The sequence below is a fragment of the Periplaneta americana genome, chromosome 1 (assembly GCF_040183065.1).
Source record: "Periplaneta americana isolate PAMFEO1 chromosome 1, P.americana_PAMFEO1_priV1, whole genome shotgun sequence".
NCBI lineage: Eukaryota > Metazoa > Arthropoda > Insecta > Blattodea > Blattidae > Periplaneta > Periplaneta americana.
Window position 1 is genome coordinate 24,909,208 of NC_091117.1, and position 21,363 is coordinate 24,930,570.

General features: G+C 35.9%; 2 protein-coding genes across 7 annotated transcripts in view; one reads left to right on the forward strand and one right to left on the reverse strand.

Annotated features, from left to right (window-relative positions):
* LOC138716480 (major facilitator superfamily domain-containing protein 6) overlaps positions 1-4,608 on the forward strand; it is a 66,122-nt gene extending 61,514 nt beyond the window's left edge. For all 3 annotated transcript variants that reach the window (XM_069849649.1, XM_069812568.1, XM_069812485.1), the window contains exons 9-10: positions 472-624; positions 2,133-4,608. In XM_069849649.1, the coding sequence (XP_069705750.1) occupies positions 472-624; positions 2,133-2,224 (245 nt within the window). In that variant the 3' untranslated portion in view covers positions 2,225-4,608. The remainder of the gene's footprint in view (positions 1-471; positions 625-2,132) is intronic.
* A 3,637-nt stretch (positions 4,609-8,245) lies between these two features.
* The window catches only part of neur (E3 ubiquitin-protein ligase neur), a 591,978-nt gene continuing 578,860 nt past the window's right edge, over positions 8,246-21,363 (reverse strand). For all 4 annotated transcript variants that reach the window (XM_069813349.1, XM_069813207.1, XM_069813434.1 and 1 more), the window contains 4 exons: positions 19,503-19,828; positions 16,895-17,053; positions 15,286-15,743; positions 8,246-10,743 (listed from right to left, as the gene is read on the reverse strand). In XM_069813349.1, the coding sequence (XP_069669450.1) occupies positions 10,483-10,743; positions 15,286-15,743; positions 16,895-17,053; positions 19,503-19,828 (1,204 nt within the window). In that variant the 3' untranslated portion in view covers positions 8,246-10,482. The remainder of the gene's footprint in view (positions 10,744-15,285; positions 15,744-16,894; positions 17,054-19,502; positions 19,829-21,363) is intronic.

The following is a 21,363-nucleotide window of genomic DNA, read 5'->3' on the forward strand; positions in this document are numbered from 1 at the left end:
TACTTTGTATGTCTCATTTATTTTGACCTGCTGTTCACATTTTATTATGCTTTTTTTCTTTCTTTCTGTATGTTATATATTATGTCTGATTTCTACTTACTTGTTGTTTACATTTTATTATCATTATCTTATTCAGTTTTGTGTGTAAAATTGTAGTGTACTTTGTAAATTTGTAGTGTTTTTTGTAACACAGTTTTACTCCTGGTTGAGTGTTAGAGAAGGCCGTATGGCCTTAACTCTGCCAGGTTAAATAAATCATTATTATTATTATTATTATTATTATTATTATTATCATCATCATCATCATCATCATCATCATCATCATCATCATCATCATCATCATCATCCTTTCATCAGCAATTTTGATCTACGAGGAAATTTGACACACACTAGTGTAAATTAAAATCAACTATTTTTTTATGGAAACTATTGTGAAATTGTGTTTTCCTATAGCACATTCCAATGTTACAGGTTATGCCTTGGGAAGTATGATAGGTGGATTGCTTTACCATGAAGTCGAGGGTAACATGGCACTTAAGATCTTCTGTGCTATGGCTTTCCTGTGTGGACTGCTGCATTTTGTGCTGTACAAGTTTACCCTCAAGCACACAATGCTACCTGCAGGTTAGTGTTAATTTGAACCATTACTAACAGATTTATAATTTTCCTAATAGGAGATATATGAAACATAGATAACTTGTAGCCTACATAGGATATTTAGATAATCCACGATCAATCTTCTATATTAACACTGATATCAGGAGTGACTGCTCATATTGAGAAGTCAAACTTTTTTTTTTTTTTTTATATTATGTAGATTTTTTTAAACATATCATTTCCACAATTCATATTTTCCATGTGGGTTGATTTCGTTGTAATATATCAGGATAGAGACAATAAGTACAAAATGTTACACTTAAAATTAATGCCATGGATAACGAGGAAATGTTCTGCCCGTACTGAGATGAAAAGCTCTGGATGCTTCTGATTGATATACATAATTAGGCCTACATATTTCGCCTAATTTTCTACAAATGCACAGAGGAATTCTGCAGTGCTCGGGAAAAGTGACACAAGTCAGTTTCCACAAACCTTTTTTGATAATTTATTGACAACTTACGGAACATCTGCTTGCTTGGAAAAAAATACATAAGTATTTCTCCCATTACAATAATTCATACAGAAAAAAATCAAATCGACATAAACCTGTGTAAGTTGTCAATAAATTATCAAAAAAGGTTTGTGCAAACTGACTTATGTCACTTTTCCCAAGCACTGCAGATTATTATGAAGAGTTGTATTACTAATGAAGTGAAAAATATTGCTTTTATACAGGATGTTTTTAAAATGACGTCTGAAAAGAATAGCACGTAATAGAGGAAATTGAGTTAGGCTATATGAATTCAGTACAGGTACTTACCCTCTAAATTGCAATTTTATCCTCCTAGTCAACTGCAGTATAACACATTTAAATAAGTTACTATATACAACACAGAACTGCACGCATTGTATTCTTCACCTGACATAATTAGGAACATTAAATCCAGACGTTTGAGATGGGTAGGGCATGTAGCACGTATGGGCGAATCCAGAAATGCATATAGAGTGTTAGTTGGGAGGCCAGAGGGAAAAAGACCTTTGGGGAGGCCGAGACGTAGATGGGAAGATAATATTAAAATGGATTTGAGGGAGGTGGGATATGATGGTAGAGACTGGATTAATCTTGCACAGGATAGGGACCAATGCCAGGCTTATGTGAGGGTGGCAATGAACCTCCGGGTTCCTTAAAAGCCAGTAAGTAAATAAGTTACTATATACGTATTAAAGCACTAGATCCAATAATGAATTTCTGGATATCACATATCGTAGGGTACATGTTTTTCCTTGCCAGTATGTTAATGAACACTGTTGTCACTTTCTCTTTCCATATTGGATGGTAATCACGCATGGAAATTTTAGTTTATGATTTATTTCCTCAGATACATTATACATTCCAGTAAAAGTAATATTTGAATATTTAATGGGCCTTTCAGATATGATTACTTTTATATTTGATTTTGATTAAAATTTCGAACATCACTGCTGACCTTAAATTGGAAAAAATAAAATATTGGATGTCTTGTCCTTTGCAGGATGCAGTTCTGAAGCTCAGTACAAAACTCCACAAGACGCAATGCAAGCTACACAAGTGGCTACAAATTCAGAAAACACCAACACATCATGACAAGAAATATAGTCATTATCCATGGATAGGTATCTAATTTATGGTAAGACTTACAAACTTTAACCTCGCAATGTGGAGACATTGTAAAAACTGTAATATTCCAGTTCAAATTGCTACGATTATGATTACAATGTTTAACCACAGTCTACTATATACAGTCACGAAGCTTGAGTTTTGAGGGTGCTAGAAACAATAGACTGTGTCGGTACTATTTTGCAATGCCTGTAATGAGGCGATATTAGCAATCCTAGTGGTGAGCAACTATCTAGTATTTGCATATTTACTACGTATTGAGCTTCGCGACTGTATATACTAGACTGTGGTTTAACCACAGTCTAGTACATACAGTCACGAAGCTTAAGGTGATTTTTTGCATTTCTCGCGATACAATGCTCCAAGTGGTTAGCAACTGAGAGCATTAGAAACAACAGACTGTGCCAGTACTATTTCGCATTGTCTGTGATGAGGTGATGGTAGCGATCCTAATGGCTAGCAACTAAAGTTCAGCTGTTATTGGATGCATATTCCCTACGTATTGAGCTTCGTGGCTGTATGTATTAGACTGTGGTTTAACTGTGTATACGAGTGGAAGTTATGTGCTAATTTCTCGTATGTAATGAAGTGCATTATCGATTCTTTCGCATTTAGAAGTGAATGTAATTATCTGCTAAAACTGCCACCTAAGTGTTATGAAAAGTATTTCTTCAGAAGGAAGAGAAATTAACTTTATAAATGTGAATCTACGAGTTGAAAATGAGTTGCAGCATTAAAACTATGGTAAACGCAAATATTTCTGTTTCCATTGCTATCTAAACAACCCTGTGATGTTAATTCTGTTCGGAATATGTATGATAAGAACTTTCTTGTGTTAAAATAGGTCCGAAAATGTGACCGAAAATAGATCGAAACATGCTAACAAGGTATGTTAAAATTTAACACAAGAATGTTCTTATCATACATATTCCGAAGTGATACAGTGTTAAAAGTTGTGTAATCAAGATGTTAATTCTGTTGTCTGAAATTAGAAATAGTTCACAAAGATTAAACAGTACTGTATGTATTATGTTCATGAAACCTCATGAACATAGAAGGGATTCTATTTTAATATATCTTTACTTTCTCATCATTATAATGTACAGCAAAGGTATTATGATGCTGCAAAAGTGGATTTCAAGATTTTTACAAAAATGTTTTCAGCATTTCTGACATATAAAAAAGGCCTCTAGTATATATCTGTCTGCCTGTACAGTTCTAATGCGAAATGTTGATGCTCTATGAATGCTTTATGAATAAAATGTTACGAAAATTTCATCATCTTACGTTAGTTACTTAGAAACGGCAATGAATTATGTCACACTATTCTGTCCATAGTCAATCAGGTATAATGTTAACATAGTGAAGTCGTTATTTATTTAATTCAAATAACTTAACAGTACATCAGTGTTCAATGTATTCAAGATTTAAGAAAATTGGATATATATAGGGTCATTCAAAAGTCAGAAAAGATTATTTTATTTTCACAGAAACTTTTGTTTTTATTATTTCATTACTGTTGCTATGGCAATAAACAGCAACTCTTGAGTGCGTTAATGCGTGTGTTTTTATTTTATTTTATTTTTTTTTTTTGCAAATTAATACCGGCAGTACTAGAAAATAATGGTTTTGCCTCTACAAATGCGAATTATGTTACTATGAATGCAATAGAGGTTGTTCAAAAGCACTAAGAAGGTTCAGGACTAAATGGATTGAGATATGGACTCTGCAATTGGTCGTCATTGTAAGCTTGTAAAAAATTTGAAGATATTCTACAAGATAATTTTCTGAATGCTGTTCATTCCCTAGAAGAGAGGCTACTAATGACAGAGTAGAAAAATAACGACCGTATCTCAGTGTTTTTAAATTGGTTTATAACTGACTAAACTCTATTTTCTTATAAACAAAACTGTATATTTATTGTTCTATACACTTGCTTTTTAACAAAGTAAAAGAACTTTCAAATCTTCCTTGACTTTTGAACAGCACTATAAATCTTCAATGCTGGAAACAAGAATTTAGTTTCACAATATTTATACGGCAGCAGAAATATTCCTAATTTATTTGTTACCGGTACATGGAAGAGTCCCTCTGGTTTAAGTTAATGTCTCGCCTATGTTTTGTATTTGTGTAAATGAGCTTCAAATAATGTCATCCTCTTATAGCTGCAATGGTTACCGGTATGTCTCTTTCTAATGAAGTTAAATATTGAAGTGTGCCATTATTTATCATTCTGTATGTTCTATAGGTACGCTGTGAGAAGTATTAATAATATTTTTTAAATATATAAACATTGTAAAAATAAAAATGAAATGTAAATTTGTTAAATAAATAAAAGTTAAATTTCTTAATCAGATGTATATAATAATAAATGGATAGTTATCATTGTTCATATTATCCACTCCATGGGCCAACTTTCATACAGACTCCACATTTTACTGAACTTTTTTTTTATCTATTTTCATGATGCACACCCGAATACTCATAATATGGAGAAGTTCAATGTTTATTAGGGGTCGCAATTTCCGTTATTGTTAGTAATAGAGGAGCTTATTTTCAAAACGACCCACCAATATGGTATTACACTTTTTTTGTTACATACATAGAACATGAGCTATTCGCTCTGAAAATCTGCAGGGTTATTTCACTTCCATCCTGTAGTAGGATGACCAGGTATGGTTATCTAGGACAGAGGTCTTAAATCTAGTCTTAACCTAAATTCTAGGTCATGGACGAACACAGGAGCAGTTCCCTTTAAGGAAAAATCTCTGTGCTCTGACTGGGAATCGAACCTGGGACCTCATGGAATGTGGCCAGACACTCTGACCACTAGACTATGAGACTGGTCCTGCAAGAAAACATTAAGATAGGGAACAAGTGGATAACACGCACTACGCTGGCCACTAGTCACCGGGCCATACCAAGCTGTTTGAGACAAAACACAATCGAAATGGTGGTAGTAAAGTTCGCGACTAAAAATGTTAAATTATGGTTTATTTAACGACGCTCGCAACTGCAGAAATTATATCAGCGTCGCCAGTGTGCCAGAATTTTGTTCTGCAGGAGTTCTTTTACATGTCAGTAAATCTACTGACATCTACTGACATAAGCCTGTCGCATTTAAACACACTTAAATGCCATCGACCTGGGCCAGGATCGAACCAGCAACCTCGAGCATAAAAGGCTAGCGCTATACCGACTACGCTACCCAGGCCGACAGTTCGCAACTATATTCTTAAATAATTGACTCCACTAGTCAAGTCCAAGGTTCATGGAATATGATAGCAGTGTCTTGAATACACTGAAAGAAAATGCAAATGTAGTAAGATATTATACAGGGTTATCACAACGAAATAAAGGGGAGAAAAAGGTGTGGTTCAGGGAATATAATTAAGATGGACGAAAATAAATTTGCAATTAATATTCGCCAAAGTGTTAACTACGTAATTATGACCGCGTTGCCGTTTTATTCGACTTGCGACAGGTACAGTTCGGCTGTGAGATAACTGCATGAGCGGACTTGGTTAATAAAAACCTAAACTAACCAAACCTAACCTTCGTATATGCAAGATGTGTAATCGGAGCATGAAGGGAACTTCTTGATTTGATGTGGAATGTGCACGTGAAAATAAAATAAATCCAGGTAAGGATCACTGCATGAGAGGTCCAAGCATGCGCCACCATAGCCAAACTGTTCCTGTCGCGAGCCCCTCCTAGATTTTTTGTTAATAAGAAAAATAACACTATCTTATCTAATGCCAACGTCAATATATTTGAAAATATTGATAAGAAACAACATAATTCTAATGAGAATATATTTCAGAGTACTTTTAAAGAACAACATAAACATCATGAGAGTATATTTCAAAATATTAATAAGCCTTATCGCTGTCTGTGTGTCTAATTTAGACTAATTCTATATGTATCTGCTCATCAAACCCTCCTAACTTTGTCACTAATAGTGGTGCTATCTCTCAGTAATGTTCAGAATGTAAGAGATAGAGAGAAAAAAAAATTCTCCTTCTAACAATGCCACAGGCCAACGTTGTGCCCTTATGTTGGCAACATTGTGTATTTAGTTCGAGGCGCATCCAGAAAGTAAGTTTCCCGATTTTTTCCCCTTGAAAGTAAACGTAATTAGCCGTGTAAATTGCGTATGCGTAACAAATCTATGACGTATCAATCATATGCCAGCCGGACAGGTCCCGCCTGGTGCCAGTAGCATGGCAGCAATAGTCCGAAATGGAAGCTCTTATTCCTTCTCCCGCCACCTGCGAGGTTCGGTCAGTGATAAAGTTCTTTAATGCACAAAGCATTCCGCCAATTGAAATTCATCGGCAGCTCTATGGGCCGAACATCATGAGTAAGCAGATGGTGCGTCGCTGGTTTAGGCAGTTTTCCGAAGGTCGTCAAAGTGTCCATGATGAAGAGCGCAGTGGGCGACCGTCCCTCATCAATGATAATCGTGTTGAGCTGGTGAGGCAGTGCATCATGGAGAACAGTCACTTCATGATTACAGAGCTGAGCAGCCATTTTCCGCAGATATCGCGATCCTTGTTGCATGAGATTGTCACTAAGCACCTGCTGTTCAAAAAAGTGTGTGCCAGGTGGGTGCCGAAAAACCTGACACCGAACACAAAATGCAACGTTTAGGAGCAGCACTGACGTTTCTGCAACGGCATCACGATGACGGCGACGAGTTCCTCGACAGGATCGTCACGGGTGATGAGACTTGGATTCGCACTTCACCCCGGAAACCAAGCAGCAGTCAATGCATTGGCGGCATAGTGGATCTCCGGTCAGGACGAAATTCAAACAGACGCTGTCGGTACAGAAAGTGATGTGCACGGTGTTCTGGGACAGGAAGGGCATTCTGCTCATTGACTTCCTTCCAAGACGTGAAACAGTGAACGCTGACCGTTACTGTGAAACACTGCGAAAATTGCGACGTGCCATTCAAAACAAGAGGCGTGGAATGCTTACTGCAGATGTTGTGCTCCTCCATGACAATGCTTGTCCACATACGGCTCGGCGCACAGCAGCTGTTTTGACGGAATTTGGCTGGGAGTTGTTTGATCATCTAGCCTACAGTCCTGATCTTGCTCCCAGCGATTTTCGCGTTTTCTTGCACCTCAAGAAATTCCTGTCCTCCGGTGAGCGTTTTGGCAATAACAAAGCGCTGAAGACGTCTGTCACATGCTGGTTCCATTCACAGGCGGCAGAGTTCTATGACAGAGGGATACAAAAGTTGATCCCATGATACGACAGGTGTCTCAATTCTGATGGTGGCTATGTTGAAAAATAGCTGAAACATTGCTGTACCTGTTGCCAATAAATGTTTTCCTGAAAGTGTGTGTTCTTTTTTTTTTTTTTTTTAATAGGGAAACTTACTTTCTGGATGCGCCTCGTATTTGGTCGTAAAAGTAATGGCACGGTTGAAAGCTACCATAGAAAATTCTCCAGTTTAGCATAGATTGGAAATTAGAAATATTACAGCCGATCTCCTTCAAAGTGTGAAAGCAAATTTGTTCCAGATGTTGCAATTCTGCATCATATAATATGATGGACGGTATTTTCAGCATATCATAAATGAAAACCAGTACATGAATAAGATAAGTCTATTTTTTCTTGCTGTGGTTACGGAACCGATTTAACCAAGGAGAGTGCTGTGCAATCATTGCATGATATAGTAAGTATCAATGGAAAATGTTATGTTTTATTTAACGACGCTCGCAACTGCAGAGGTTATATCAACTCGCTGGATGTGCCGGAATTTTGTCCCGCAGGAGTTCTTTTACATGCCAGTAAATCTACTGACATGAGCCTGTCGCATTTAAGCACATTTAAATGCCATCAACCTGGCCCGGGATCGAACCCGCAACCTTGGGCATAAAAGGCCAGCGCTATATCAATTCGCCAACCAGGTCGATGTATCAATGGATGGTGTGAAGGTTGGTAGCAAAATTTTTAAATAATGAAATACCTTAGTTGACAATATGATTCTTTATTTAGTTATATAACTTGAAAACTTACAAATATTTGTATTAAGACATGTAAGCTCACTGTATTCAACTTAAACTGAAAACATACATATTTCTGTACAATGAATTTAGTGTGCATGTGTAGAACCTTTCTAGACCTGGGGAATATTAACATCAAATATCAAAACATTGCACTCAGTTGAGTAGGAAGAACTTTCTAGGGACAGAACAGAGAAAGAAGAAGATCTCCATCACCTACTAGCAGCTTTCAGAATGCACGACTTACAAAGCAATCATATACATTATTCTTGCTTAGTATAAGATCTACATTCTTATAAATGAATTTCAAACTTAAAGATATTACAAGGTTACATGCTACTGACCCAAAGACTGGCTGATCTATAAAACACCGAACATAAAGCTTTCAGATCCAATTCATGCCTGACCTTTCTAGAACTTCTCAACATTTATGAGGAGTATCTCCAATTGTTACCGTTTTATAAACAATCATTTTACATGAAACTTTAATAGTTTCCATCAGTTCTTTTCAGCTGGATATACACGAAAACAAACAAACTTGCCCTCCACAATTAGAAGTACTCCCATTCCTAACAACGTTATCAGAGAAACCAGAATTTGCAAATCTCTGTCATGAGAAGTAATTTATGGCTAAGCAAAAGAGAGTCTTTGGTAGTGACTCTTTGCTCAGCCGATAATTTTACTTTCATTATTCCAGTAGGACACACATTTTCCACTGTACCACACCATCTAACACTTTATTGAACTAACAGTCACAAGAAAATGAAAACAAACCCAAATTAATACAAAGTATACATCTTATTTACAACAAGTGGCTAGGTAGGATAAAGCTTAGGACAGTCTGTGAAATATTAAACACAGCTACCAACTTTTAACAATGTACAATATGACTAGAATTCCACTACGACTGACAGACAGGAAGGGCACAAATGGAATGTCTTGGTAGTGAAAAGAAAGGGAGGACTTCACATCGGAACCTTCATCAGATGCTGGAACAATATACAAAAAACTTTTGATTACTTCATATCTACTTTTGCTGGACATATAACATGTATTCAGACCAACAGCTCGGAGGACAAATGAACAACCACACAAAAGTAGAAAAGCACAACACAGCTACCGATGTAAAAAAACAATCATATGATCAGTGACACTTCCATATGTGCACACATAACCACACTCACACACATTTAACTTACATAAAATTAGTCTCAGCCTGAGAAATTAAAAAAAATTCATGACTTAATGTTAAATGAGTATATAAACATTCTAGAGTATCCTACATCGTCATCATTATCATCAGCTATGCAGTGAAATACCAAAAAACAATGCCACTTGCTTACCAAATTCAAGGCTTATTCCTAACGTGACCTTACAAGGTTGTTCCTCTATCAAAACAACACAGCTTCGACGTACTCTCTTCTTTGGTTAGGTATTTAAGTCACATTACAATCAGGAGTATTTCAAACTGCTTTTAATTTGTACATGCTCGGGTAGACACAAAATTCAGCAAATGTAGACCAGTTTAATAAATTAGAGACTCAATTTTCTGGTTGTGCTTAATCACTGCAGTAATATGGCCCCGTCACATCAGAGTGCGGAAGACAGCTTCGTATACACAAACATAATCTCTGTTGTTGATCAAAGAATTCCTCTACGATACCATCTTAGATGGAAAATAGTTTGTTCACGGAAGCCCAATCTTTGGCTACTTGTATAATACGTAGATACTTAAAATCTCATTTTTTTTATCACATATCTAATAAATTAATGACAACTTGGTTGACCTTTTGGCTGAGATTGTTCTAAAACCGTAGTCTTGAGGCATGGGTAATTGCGTGTTTTAAAAAGACCGTATCCACATTCAATTTTCCAGCCTCTAAAATATAATTGCACAATAAAAGTTGCCACGAGACCAAATTATGACGAGATTCATACTATTGCAGTCGAAATCACCATTACAATTCCAAGACAAAACATGCTGACATGCTAATTCTAACCTGGTCTGAGGGCAACTCTGGAAGTCTTGCAAGTACTAATAAGTTAACCGCATTGGCCAAGTTATACCCAGTTCTTATCTAGTGAGCCCTCTTGACTACATCGCTCCTTCTCTCTGACATCTTTCAACGAGACGACGGGCTACACTTGTCCTGCCCCCAGGAGGAGAGGAATAGGCTTCTGGGTGTGAGAGGCCAAGGCCCGCTATCAGGATTTGTAGGTGCGGATCACGTCACGTATGACAGCCCTGCACAGGGGGCAGTGGCCGCCACCCTTGCCTCTCCACTGCTGGACGGCACATTCGTAGCACATGCACATGTGCCCACACATGTACAACACACTGTCGATGGGTCGCTCGTAGCAGATCGTGCATTCTGTTCCGCTGCCTCCTGTGGCTGCCGTTGCGTCCGCCCATTGCTGCATTGTCGCTGTTGAGTCCAGAGTGGAATACGACGTTGCTGACACTGGCTGCAAAACAAAATGGTCACAAGCATTGAAATGGGAGTTATTTATTAATAAAATACGTGCATAACTTTCAAATTCACGCATTACAAATATGAAAGCAATGAGGGTGCAATGTATTGCAACAACTCACAAGGAAGAAGAAAAATAGGTTGACCATATTAATGAGTGACATACACCTTTCGTTAGTATAATTTTACTGGTATTTCAAAATTTTTTCTCTCAGTATCTGTACGTCCTTCAGAAATAAAATTTGCCATGTTTAATATAGGCTACACTAGTTGTACATCACTAAGCAATTTTAATTTCTTGAAATTCTAGTAATTTTTTTAATTATGAAATTTTTTGTTCAGCAGGACAGTGCTTACATCATCATCATCATCATCATCATCATCATCATCATCATCATATCCTTCACGTATTAGAACCTACAGGATCTGTTACGGTCTCATGGCAGCGCTTTCGTGGTCTTCCCAATTTCCTCTTTCCTCTTGGTACATAAGTAAGAATCTGTTTAGGCCATCTAGAGCGATCCATCCTTTCGACATGTTTTTTCCACTGAAGTCGATATTGTTGAACAAAATTAACTATAGGATCCATTTTTAGTTCCTGCAATATGTCCACATTTTTACGGTGTTCCAGCAAAGAGCATCCCGCTGTTCGTCTCATGAACCTCATTTCAGCTGTCGTCAGCCTTTGTTCATTAGCTTTTCTGATTGTCCATGCCTCGCTACCGTAAGTGAGGACCAGTCGAGCTAGTGTTTTATATACCTTTAGCCTTGTATGTTTCTGAACATGGGAGGATTTGAAGACGGCGTTAATTACGCCAGTGATTTTTATAAATTTAGATATTTTGTTTGACATATCTTCATCAGTGATGTAAGAGAGGTTATAACCTAAATAGTTAAATGAATTAACACGTTCAATTAAAGTATTACATGCCATGACTTTTGTTTTCTCTTTTGAGATTTCCATATTGAAATCTGAGGAGATTATTTGCAAATTATAAATGGCTCTTTGTAAAGCATCTGTTTTAGCGATAATAACCTGATATTTTGTTTGACATATCTTCATCAGTGATGTAAGAGAGGTTATAACCTAAATAGTTAAATGAATTAACACGTTCAATTAAAGTATTACATGCCATGACTTTTGTTTTCTCTTTTGAGATTTCCATATTGAAATCTGAGGCGATTATTTGCAAATTATAAATGGCTCTTTGTAAAGCATCTGTTTTAGCGATAATAACCTGATCATCGGCAAACACTAGTGTATCGAGAACTGTGTTTCGATTAATTTGAATTCCAGCATGAATTTTAAGGTATACATACTTTGCATACATAATATATACTCGTAGTTCTCCCATGTGAACAACATATTATAAAATCTTTAATGTATATAAGTATGGTTTACTTTTTTCTTTTAAATAGTAACCTTACTGATTATTTTTTTTAAATTTAGTATGAAATTAATATACATATTTTTAAAATAAACTGTATATTTTACATTAAAGATTTTAGAGTGTGCTGCTCACATGGAGAACTATACATGCAAAATTTCATTAAAATATATCAAGTGCATGTCAGCCTGTCCAGAAGGCCCTACCACTGGAATACTGTGCGACAGGCTTGTAACCTAGCCACAGGAACTCTATATTACATTCAAGTCTCATAATATTAACGGTGCTTACATGATAACTCAAAAAGTATTTAAGATATTTTAACGAGACTTTGCATACATAATATATAGTTCTCCCATGTGAACAACATATTATAAAATCTTTAATGTATATAAGTATGGTTTACTTTTTTCTTTTAAATAGCAACTGTACTGATTATTTTTTTTTTAATTTAGTATGAAATTAATATACATATTTTTTAAATAAACTGTACATTTTACATTAAAGATTTTAGAGTGTGCTGCTCACATGGGAGAACTATACATGCAAAATTTCATTAAAATATCTGAAGTGCATGTTATCAGGTAAACACTGTCTGGCTGAACGAAGTAGTTGTTGTTTTCTAATGCCAGGCGTTTGGCAATAAAGTTATTTGACCTCTTGCACTCCAATATTTTTCAAAGATATTATCATGGTCAGCCACTGAAGCACAGATTTTGAAGTGTTCCGAATCCATTTCTTGGTTTGAGTTGCACAATGGGCAGTTAGGGGACTGATATATTCCAATTCTATGCAGGTGTTTGGCCAAACAATCATAGCCTGTTGCCAATCTAAATGCAGCTACAGAGGATTTTTGTGGTAAATCGGGAATTAACTGTGGATTATGATCCAGAGAGTTCCATTTTTTCCCTTGTGATTGTGTTATCAAATTTTGTTTGTTGAAGTCTAAGTATGTAGATTTAACGAACGAAGTACTACACAAAATATCATAATTAAAAAAAAAAAAACTACTAGGTTTTCAAAAACGTTAAAATTGCTTAGTGATTTACAGATAGTGTATATTAAGCATGATAATTTTTATTTCCAAAGGGCATATAGCAGCCATCAGCAGATTTGTACTCACGATGACATCACTGGATGCAAGCCGCAATAGTAATAACGTAATATCAATCAAGGAGTACAGAGCACTCCGTTTGGATCTCACTGGCGGACTCTCAACACAAGCATGAGATGTAGACTACACAATAATGTTTTATAGATGGACAGATTATATTTTATTTCATCTTAATTTTTACTGTGCCACAACAAGCTAGGAAAATACGTCACAACTTAACACTCTTAATACAACTCGAAAATTTTCGTCTGCTAGTCACGATCTTTGTTTAGATTTTAGAAGTTTTCATTCAGAAAACAAATGTTCGGAAATATACTGAATGTAGAGCCAAACATAGCAGCTGTACAGGGTAGCGACAGGCAACCTAAGATAGGACTCTAGATATTTTTTCTATGGAGAGCATTATAAATAAATCTAAGCTAGTCTGGTGTGTTATACAATGGCAACATTTTATATCTTCACTTATTTTCAGCTTTCTTGTTAATACGTCAGTCCACCTAGTAGACATTTTAAAGTCATATTTCGAGTCCTGTATATTACTACAGATACAAGCTGTTTTAGTTCAGATTAATTTCTTCTATACATTTTCTTAACGCTTGGAATAACTCTTCTCCTGTTGTATTTCCTCTAAGTGCAATGACATCGAGCAAATATTCTTATACAGTACAGAGAGATCTTGCGTAACTCCGCAGTTGAACATTACCAGTTATCCTGTATCAATATGGAGAGATATCACAGTTTGATGCATCTTTGATTTTATTTCTCGTTTAGTTAGTGTTTCAATATCCCTTATCTGTTAAAAACCATCAGATTATTCGGGAAAAATATTGTTAGCAACTTCATTCAGACATGTTTTAATGAACTGTCCTTCAGTATAGCACTTCAATGATTTTGCGATTTCTAAGGCAATATCATAACTTGCATGGAGTTCCCTTTCACTCATATCTTGTTTTATCATATTTTAGTACCGGAACAATTATTTGAATTTAGAGTTTTTTTATACGTTTTAATTGCTTCATCCCGTCGTATTCTATGAAAAGAAAATTGTTTTTATCCTTATTTTCTACTATATACATTTCCGTTTACAATTACATTGGATATGTTCATGCTTACCTATGATTTCGTGATAGTCATTATGACATGTGTCACCATATGCATAACAAATACTGTTCCTCCCATTCTTCCTTCAACACACGTTTCCAAACAGACATTGAAGATTTTGAGAAAGAAGTAACCTAAATCTAAGCAGGTAACCCGTCACTGATAGATGCTTGTGTACTGGAGTTGTAGGGGAGTTGGTTGGAAGGGAGGGGGTGAAGCAAAGACAGTTTACTGAACTGCCCCTGTGATGTCACTATTGCTATAGTCCTGTCGCTCTAATTTCCGGCAGCCAATCGCGTTGCAGGTCGGTTACATTTAAACGTGTGCGTCTTGTCATTCGCTGATGAAGACGTTATTCATTTCTTAACGCTCGATAAATACTTAATATAATCGCCCGCCATTTTGGCTCTTTCGTTCGCGTTCGCAGAAAGCAAACGAAGACGTTATTTGCCGCTCAATTATTTGCTGAATTACAGTGTGTTTGATTTATTATCATAGGAGCTATGACATGATAATGTTTAACAGTGTGGCAAATAGATTCCTCGTATGGTAGCTCGGCAACGAAAGAGCAAAAATGGCGGACGATACTACCTACCTAGACTTTATAGAGCCTTCACTTCCTAAGACGTAAGCAAAGAGGAGGAGTCACGCCGGGAATAACAGCGTCGCGACTATAGTGATCACGATTATATTTTTGCCGATTCCTGGCCTATAAGTCTGAGAAAAAAAAATGTTGGCATATAGTAGAATTATACCAGCGAAAGGTGTACCTCTCCCCTTAAAGATGGCGGGAACAATTCTGAGAAGCCGAAATAGACAATTGTTCAAAACATGTGGTGGATGATTCTGATGATGAAAATGAGTGGTAAAATTGAAGAGTATGGTTTCTAAGACGCAAGAAACTTAAAGATAGGGTTTCAATTTGTGCACTTACCTCAATGTATGTATGACTGTAAGTAGAGAGTAAGGTGCCTGAGGAAGATGGCTGGAGGTCGACAGGTACTGCTGGTTGTGTAGACGGCACGTGATGCTGAGTCGTGACTGGGGCCGGTGCACTCTGATGCTGATGTTGGTTTTGCTGGTTTTGTTGATTGAGGTAGTTAGAGTGTGCTGGTGGCAGGTTCACAACTAGAACAGTTCCGCCACCTACAGATGGCTGATATTGAACCAATTCGGCAGTCGCTGTGGGGGGAGGTGTGGGGCCAGCACAACAGAAGCGCTGCGACACAGGTACAGGGACAGGCACGCCGTTGTGTTGGCCGTGGCCTTCCGAAGAGCCGCTGCTGTTGCTGCTGGTGCCGTTACTCATGCTGCATGGCAAGTTGACGCGTAGTCGTCCAGCTGCCAAGGCAGGATCAATCACTCTTGGAGGCGGAGAAGAATTTCTGGAGCCTAGAAAAAGTGAAAAATTTTACTTTATTTACAAAATTCAATGTAGAGTACAGAGCTCATATTGCAGGTAATTTCGACGGGCCAGTTCAAAAAGGAAACAACTCAAAATGGAAATTTTACATACCATTTTAACGGAACAATATATCTGTGGCCGGGAGGAAAAAGGTCTTAAGTCAGTTTTTCGTAAAAATGAGATTTTTATATATTCTGAAAGCGGAAACAATTCTCTACAACAGTGGCGTATACTGGTTAAAGGGTTTGGGCTACCACTGACCCTATTATTACACAAAATATATCTAACAATTACTTTAATTTTAATTACTATGGTAAAACTAATAATACAAAATTATTACATTATGTTATATTATAAACTTTTTCTTTTGTAATTTCCTTGGGCTACCACCGGTAGCCCCGGTAGTCCGCAAAATACGCCCCTGCTCTACAATCTGGTCAAACGGCTAAAGTCAAATAAGACTCCTGACTGGATTTATAGAGCGTTACCGAATGTCCTAAGTACTTTTTGAATTGAGCACACACAGAATAAAGGACTTAAGAATGTTTAATACTTTATTCCTTACAAACCATCATACGTTTACTTTCCACGTTTCCCTATTAAAAAGGTCTAACTTGTATTTTAGCCATTTCATCACATACTGATGCCCTTTCCTTTTAAAACTTTAAGAACCAGGGTAAACAGTTCTATAATTGTTTAAGACCTATTTTGTATTCCTAATAATTTACATTTCTCATTTATTTTGACATGAAAAAAGTCTTATGTTTAAATAGTCCCTTCTACTCAGTTTGAAATCTAGTCTTCAAAGGGCTTAAGTGCGGCTATTTTTAGAAATAATCAAGAAAATTGTTAAATGAACAATATTACCTATTTTAGAAGAAATATAAACAAATAATATCCAAGAAAAACCTCTTAATTAAAAAACTCTATAATGGACACCAATTTCAATCTTTCTACTGCTCTCCTGAAAAGCATACATTTTTTACTTAAGACCTTCTTCCTCCCGGCCACAGATATATTAAAGAAGAAGACATCAGTAATGCAAAGTAAAATTAATGCTCATTGTAACAGCTAATTAATTACATATTCCAAGAATGTCTTCCTCATTTTTCTCAAGGTACTGAAATAGTCTGCCTACCTGAAGAGGAGTGAGGATGGTGAGGTTCCACGCAACTGCCCAGAATGCGTATTTTTTGCGTGCTGCCGTACACGTCAAAGAAAGCCCATAACTGTAATGTTTGGTCCACGTGCATGAACACTACCGGTGTGCTGCCATTCTTCGAGAACTGGACTTCACCTGTAAAAATTGAAATGTGATTAAATAAGATTGACATAATGTTACTAAATCAATAAAGATTAACTACAAATATTTTATAATTTACACCTTCACTTCACTCAGTGGCATAACGACAATGGGGTGGAGGGGGGCTTTATAATTAACTCCCTCAAAAAAAAAAAAAAAAAAAAGGGACAATGATATTAACTTCAGTCATCTTCATCATAGGTGAATTCCGATTATAACACTTTCGAAAAATGAAAGAATTGCATTAACATCATTAGGAATCTGATGTGAAAACTGTAAACACAATGGGTTTTCCAGAATTGAAATGTTTATGGTTAACTTAATCCACCTCATTTTAAGGGTTCAGAACCATAGTGGGCCAAGCGTCATTTACTAAAACCATAGAAAACAAGGGTTAAAATGAAGTTATCACCATAATTCAATGGAAACATATAAAATAGTACGAGCCTATAATGGTAGTAATTAAGACGCGAGTATGTTTATGAAACGAGTGCAAGCGAGTTTCATAACTTTCATACGAGCGTCTTAATTACCATTATAGGCAAGTTTCATTCGACTTTTTATGCTCGACTATATTTCTAACTTGAAATTATTCATAAGTATTCATGTTATTCTTATCTGACTGGGGAGAGGAACTGACCTTGTGCAATATCTCGTAAATTGTGAGATGTGCGCAGACGTGAAAGTATTGATTTTTTCCGAGAAACAAATGTCATTGACCTTGATATAATCTAGAGAGTAAAATAAACATTATTCTTGATATAACCTTGAAATTGATTTAGACATTGAAAAACGAGATGACAAATTGAATTTATTTGAATATTATTTACAACGCTAATTATTATAGTAACAGAACATAACATTCTGCGACAGTATTGGATTTCCAGCCTCCGTGACATTTCGCTAGTTGTCTTTCAATTGCATATCCGAGAATAATCGATACTTGCGCTTTCATATTGCTACAATGGTGTTTTCTGATTGGTGGAATACCTGAACTTTAATGAATAGGTGTACTTTAATGAGATCCATTAAAGGGCTGCTACCAGGTGTATAATTACTACATTTCGGCATGGTCGAGCATAAAGTAATATAAAGTATACACATTAAAACTAAATGATATGCCAATCTTCATTAAACTATGGTATTCACTTAACTTTAATCCTTGCTTTTTCTGTTTTTAATAAATGGCACTTGGCCCACTATGGCTCTGAACCCTTCATTTAATCTATCAATCTACATATTAATAATGAACCCCCCACAGTGGCTCAGTGATAGCACGTTGGGCTTTGGGGTGAGGGGGTGAGCGAAGCAAGAGGGCACATTTGTATTATTACAAACTGAACTTCCTACTCGAGAGGAGGGATAGATAAAAAAAAGAAAATAATAAAAAAATAAAAAAAAGAACCTTCTTGCAAAATGTTGAATTTTCTATCAATAGAAAATAAATAAATGAATAAATATATAACTTGTGTTGGGCACCTTTTATAGTGGTTATGCATAGCTTTCTGTATTTCTTATCATTATCATGGAACTGTATATTTTGTCACAAAATTGTACTTTCTTTTATCTAAAATAAAACTTTTCCGTAGACCTATCTGACTTGCAAATAGCGTTCAGGTACCTAGTACTTGTGAAATACCTGGCTCAAAACTCGTCTCAGTATTGGATTGTACTGAATTTCTTGATTATTCAAATAAATGTGAGGTTTATAGTTTTTTAAACTATATCTTCTTGTGAAGATAGTATATTCAGTTTTCGACTGTGAGATAGATAAATTCCATTTGGATGCCCAATTACTGATATTATTTACAGCTGTTTGTATAACTCTCAATGATTCGTTTGGATCTTTGTTCGTAGCCCATACTGTAACATCATCTGCATAAATACTTATTTTTACCTAAGGTGGACAAAATCAGGTAAGTCATGTAACATTATATTAAATAAATTTGGGCTTAAAACAGAACCTTGAGGTATACCACCTGTAATTTTTTTGGATAAAGATAAATGATTACTTAATGAGGTTTGAATTGTTCGTTCATTAAGAAAAGAATGTAGAAATCTTAGCATTCTGCCTTTGATACCAAGTTTCATAGATTGTAATAAAATGGATCTGTTTGGAGTATTATCAAAAACGGCTTCAAAGTCTATCATTATAGCTAAAGTGGTCTTCTTTTCTGTGAAACCTTTAAAAATTTCTTGAGCAAAATATAATAGAGCTTCAGTTGTGCCACATGATGGTCTAAAGCCAAACTGATATGGGCTTAAAAGATTGAAAGTTTCAAGTCTCCAGGTTAATCTTCTGTGAACAATGTGTTCCAGTAATTTAGAAATGCAGGATGTTAAAGATATCAGTCTATTATCGTAAAAAGTGCAATTTATGTACTATTAACGAATTCTCACATTTATTAAAAAATAGAGTATTTCCACATTATTTGATACCAACCTGTATGTGTTATGCAGAAGGAGAGTTCATCTCCTCTCTGGGGACAGCTGGCTACATCTTTGCTGACTACCCAGTATTCAGGTCGGTCTAGAAGTAGGTCAGAATCATCTGGAAGATCTGCACCTTGAATCATCGCTGGATCGCACGAAGTTAGGCCGAATGCTAATGCTCCAACGTACATAGGCTCTGTAGCCAGGACTTGAATAACAACCTTCTCTCCCAGCTGGATAGGCCTTGCAGTGAACACATACCCGTGGCAGAACTCTGTGTCTGTTCGGCTGGCAATGCAGCGGTCATTGCTCAGTCTGATGTTCCGACCACGTGTCCTACAAGCAAATGTTACCATTTGATTAGTTTTTTTTTTTACTATGTAGGTTCATATCACTGATTTGGTGAATTCTACACACTGAAAATATGGACGGATGAATCATGAACATGTTAATAAACAATGTTAAGCAGTATGCGGAAAATAGAACAGTTTTAAAGTAAAAATGAATGCAATATGAAACAAGTGTATTTCCTATTATTCAATCGGTATTTTCTTTAACAGTAGTTCGGAACCAACCGTATCTCCCAACTTTTCGATCATGAGATTGGGTGGACCCTGACCCTAAAACCTTGGCTGTGACTCATAGATAATATTTTTAACCTTTCTGTATGGAAGTACAGTAAGTCTGTACAAATCTAAATCCACAGACAAATTCCATCTTTTATGGGCGATAAGTATAGGGATATCTTATGCGAAGTTTTACCGCTAGGTGGCAGAAGCATTCCATGCGGTGCAACATGTTGTAGCTTGCAGGGCTATGTTATGCCATATGCTACAGTTGATTACGTTTTCCCGCTTTTCGTTTTCTGTGTGTGTCAAAATTATACTTATAATTATTTTGTATAACCTAATATAATTTAATATAATTCAATATTTTCTTACCTCATAATTTAATTTAATTTACAATAAATAATAACGTAAACCTGTATAATATTGAGCGATTCCCCTTAAGAGATGAGTGGGGAAATCTGCAATATGCAGAGTCTAGATACGAGTAATTTGAATGTTCATGAACCTAAATGAGAACTTTGAGAACAAGATGGACGAATAAAAAAATAGGAAGTATGTCGAAGGTGAATATTGCCCTCTTTAATCATTAGTATTTAAGAACCGTACGCTAAAAGCATGATATGCAGCCACCAATGTGTGTTTTTTTTTTTTTTTAGGGAAGGAACTATCGAGATTGAATTCCTCGTATTTTTTCTGTATTTGCTGAAAGATCAAATGCAATTTTTAATAGGATGATATAATATGATCGCAGTAGAATCACGATTAGTAGTGCGTTTTGTAGGTTAAGGACATGCAGTTTTGAATACTATGTGGGATGATTTTGAAAATTTGAAGTTAAAAAATGGTTTTAATAATTAGGGAACAGTACATTAAAAACATTAGTCATGAAATGGATTTCACTACGGATCGTCCTGGATAATAAACATCCCAGTTTATCGAGAGTTTACTGCAGGCGTAAACTTCGGACACTCCTACAACTACTGCATATAATCTAAGCTAACATTGCTCGCTGTCGAGGTTGCATATGTTTTTATTAATTTTTCTTTTTCCTCTTCCAAAATGAAACTATAGTCAACAATTCTTTACGTGAAGTAGTTACTTTTATTTAATAGCTAGCACTTTCGAGGCGCAATTTAATTACTTATATTTTTTAAGTTTTAAAGCATATTCAGATTATTTCGGGATCTGATTGAAGACAAAAAGCTTTCCCTGGTTTTTACATATAGGGACATAACAAAATTTGCCATTTTTAGTTGTTTTTAATAGTATTTAATATACTAATACACTACGTATATCCTCAAT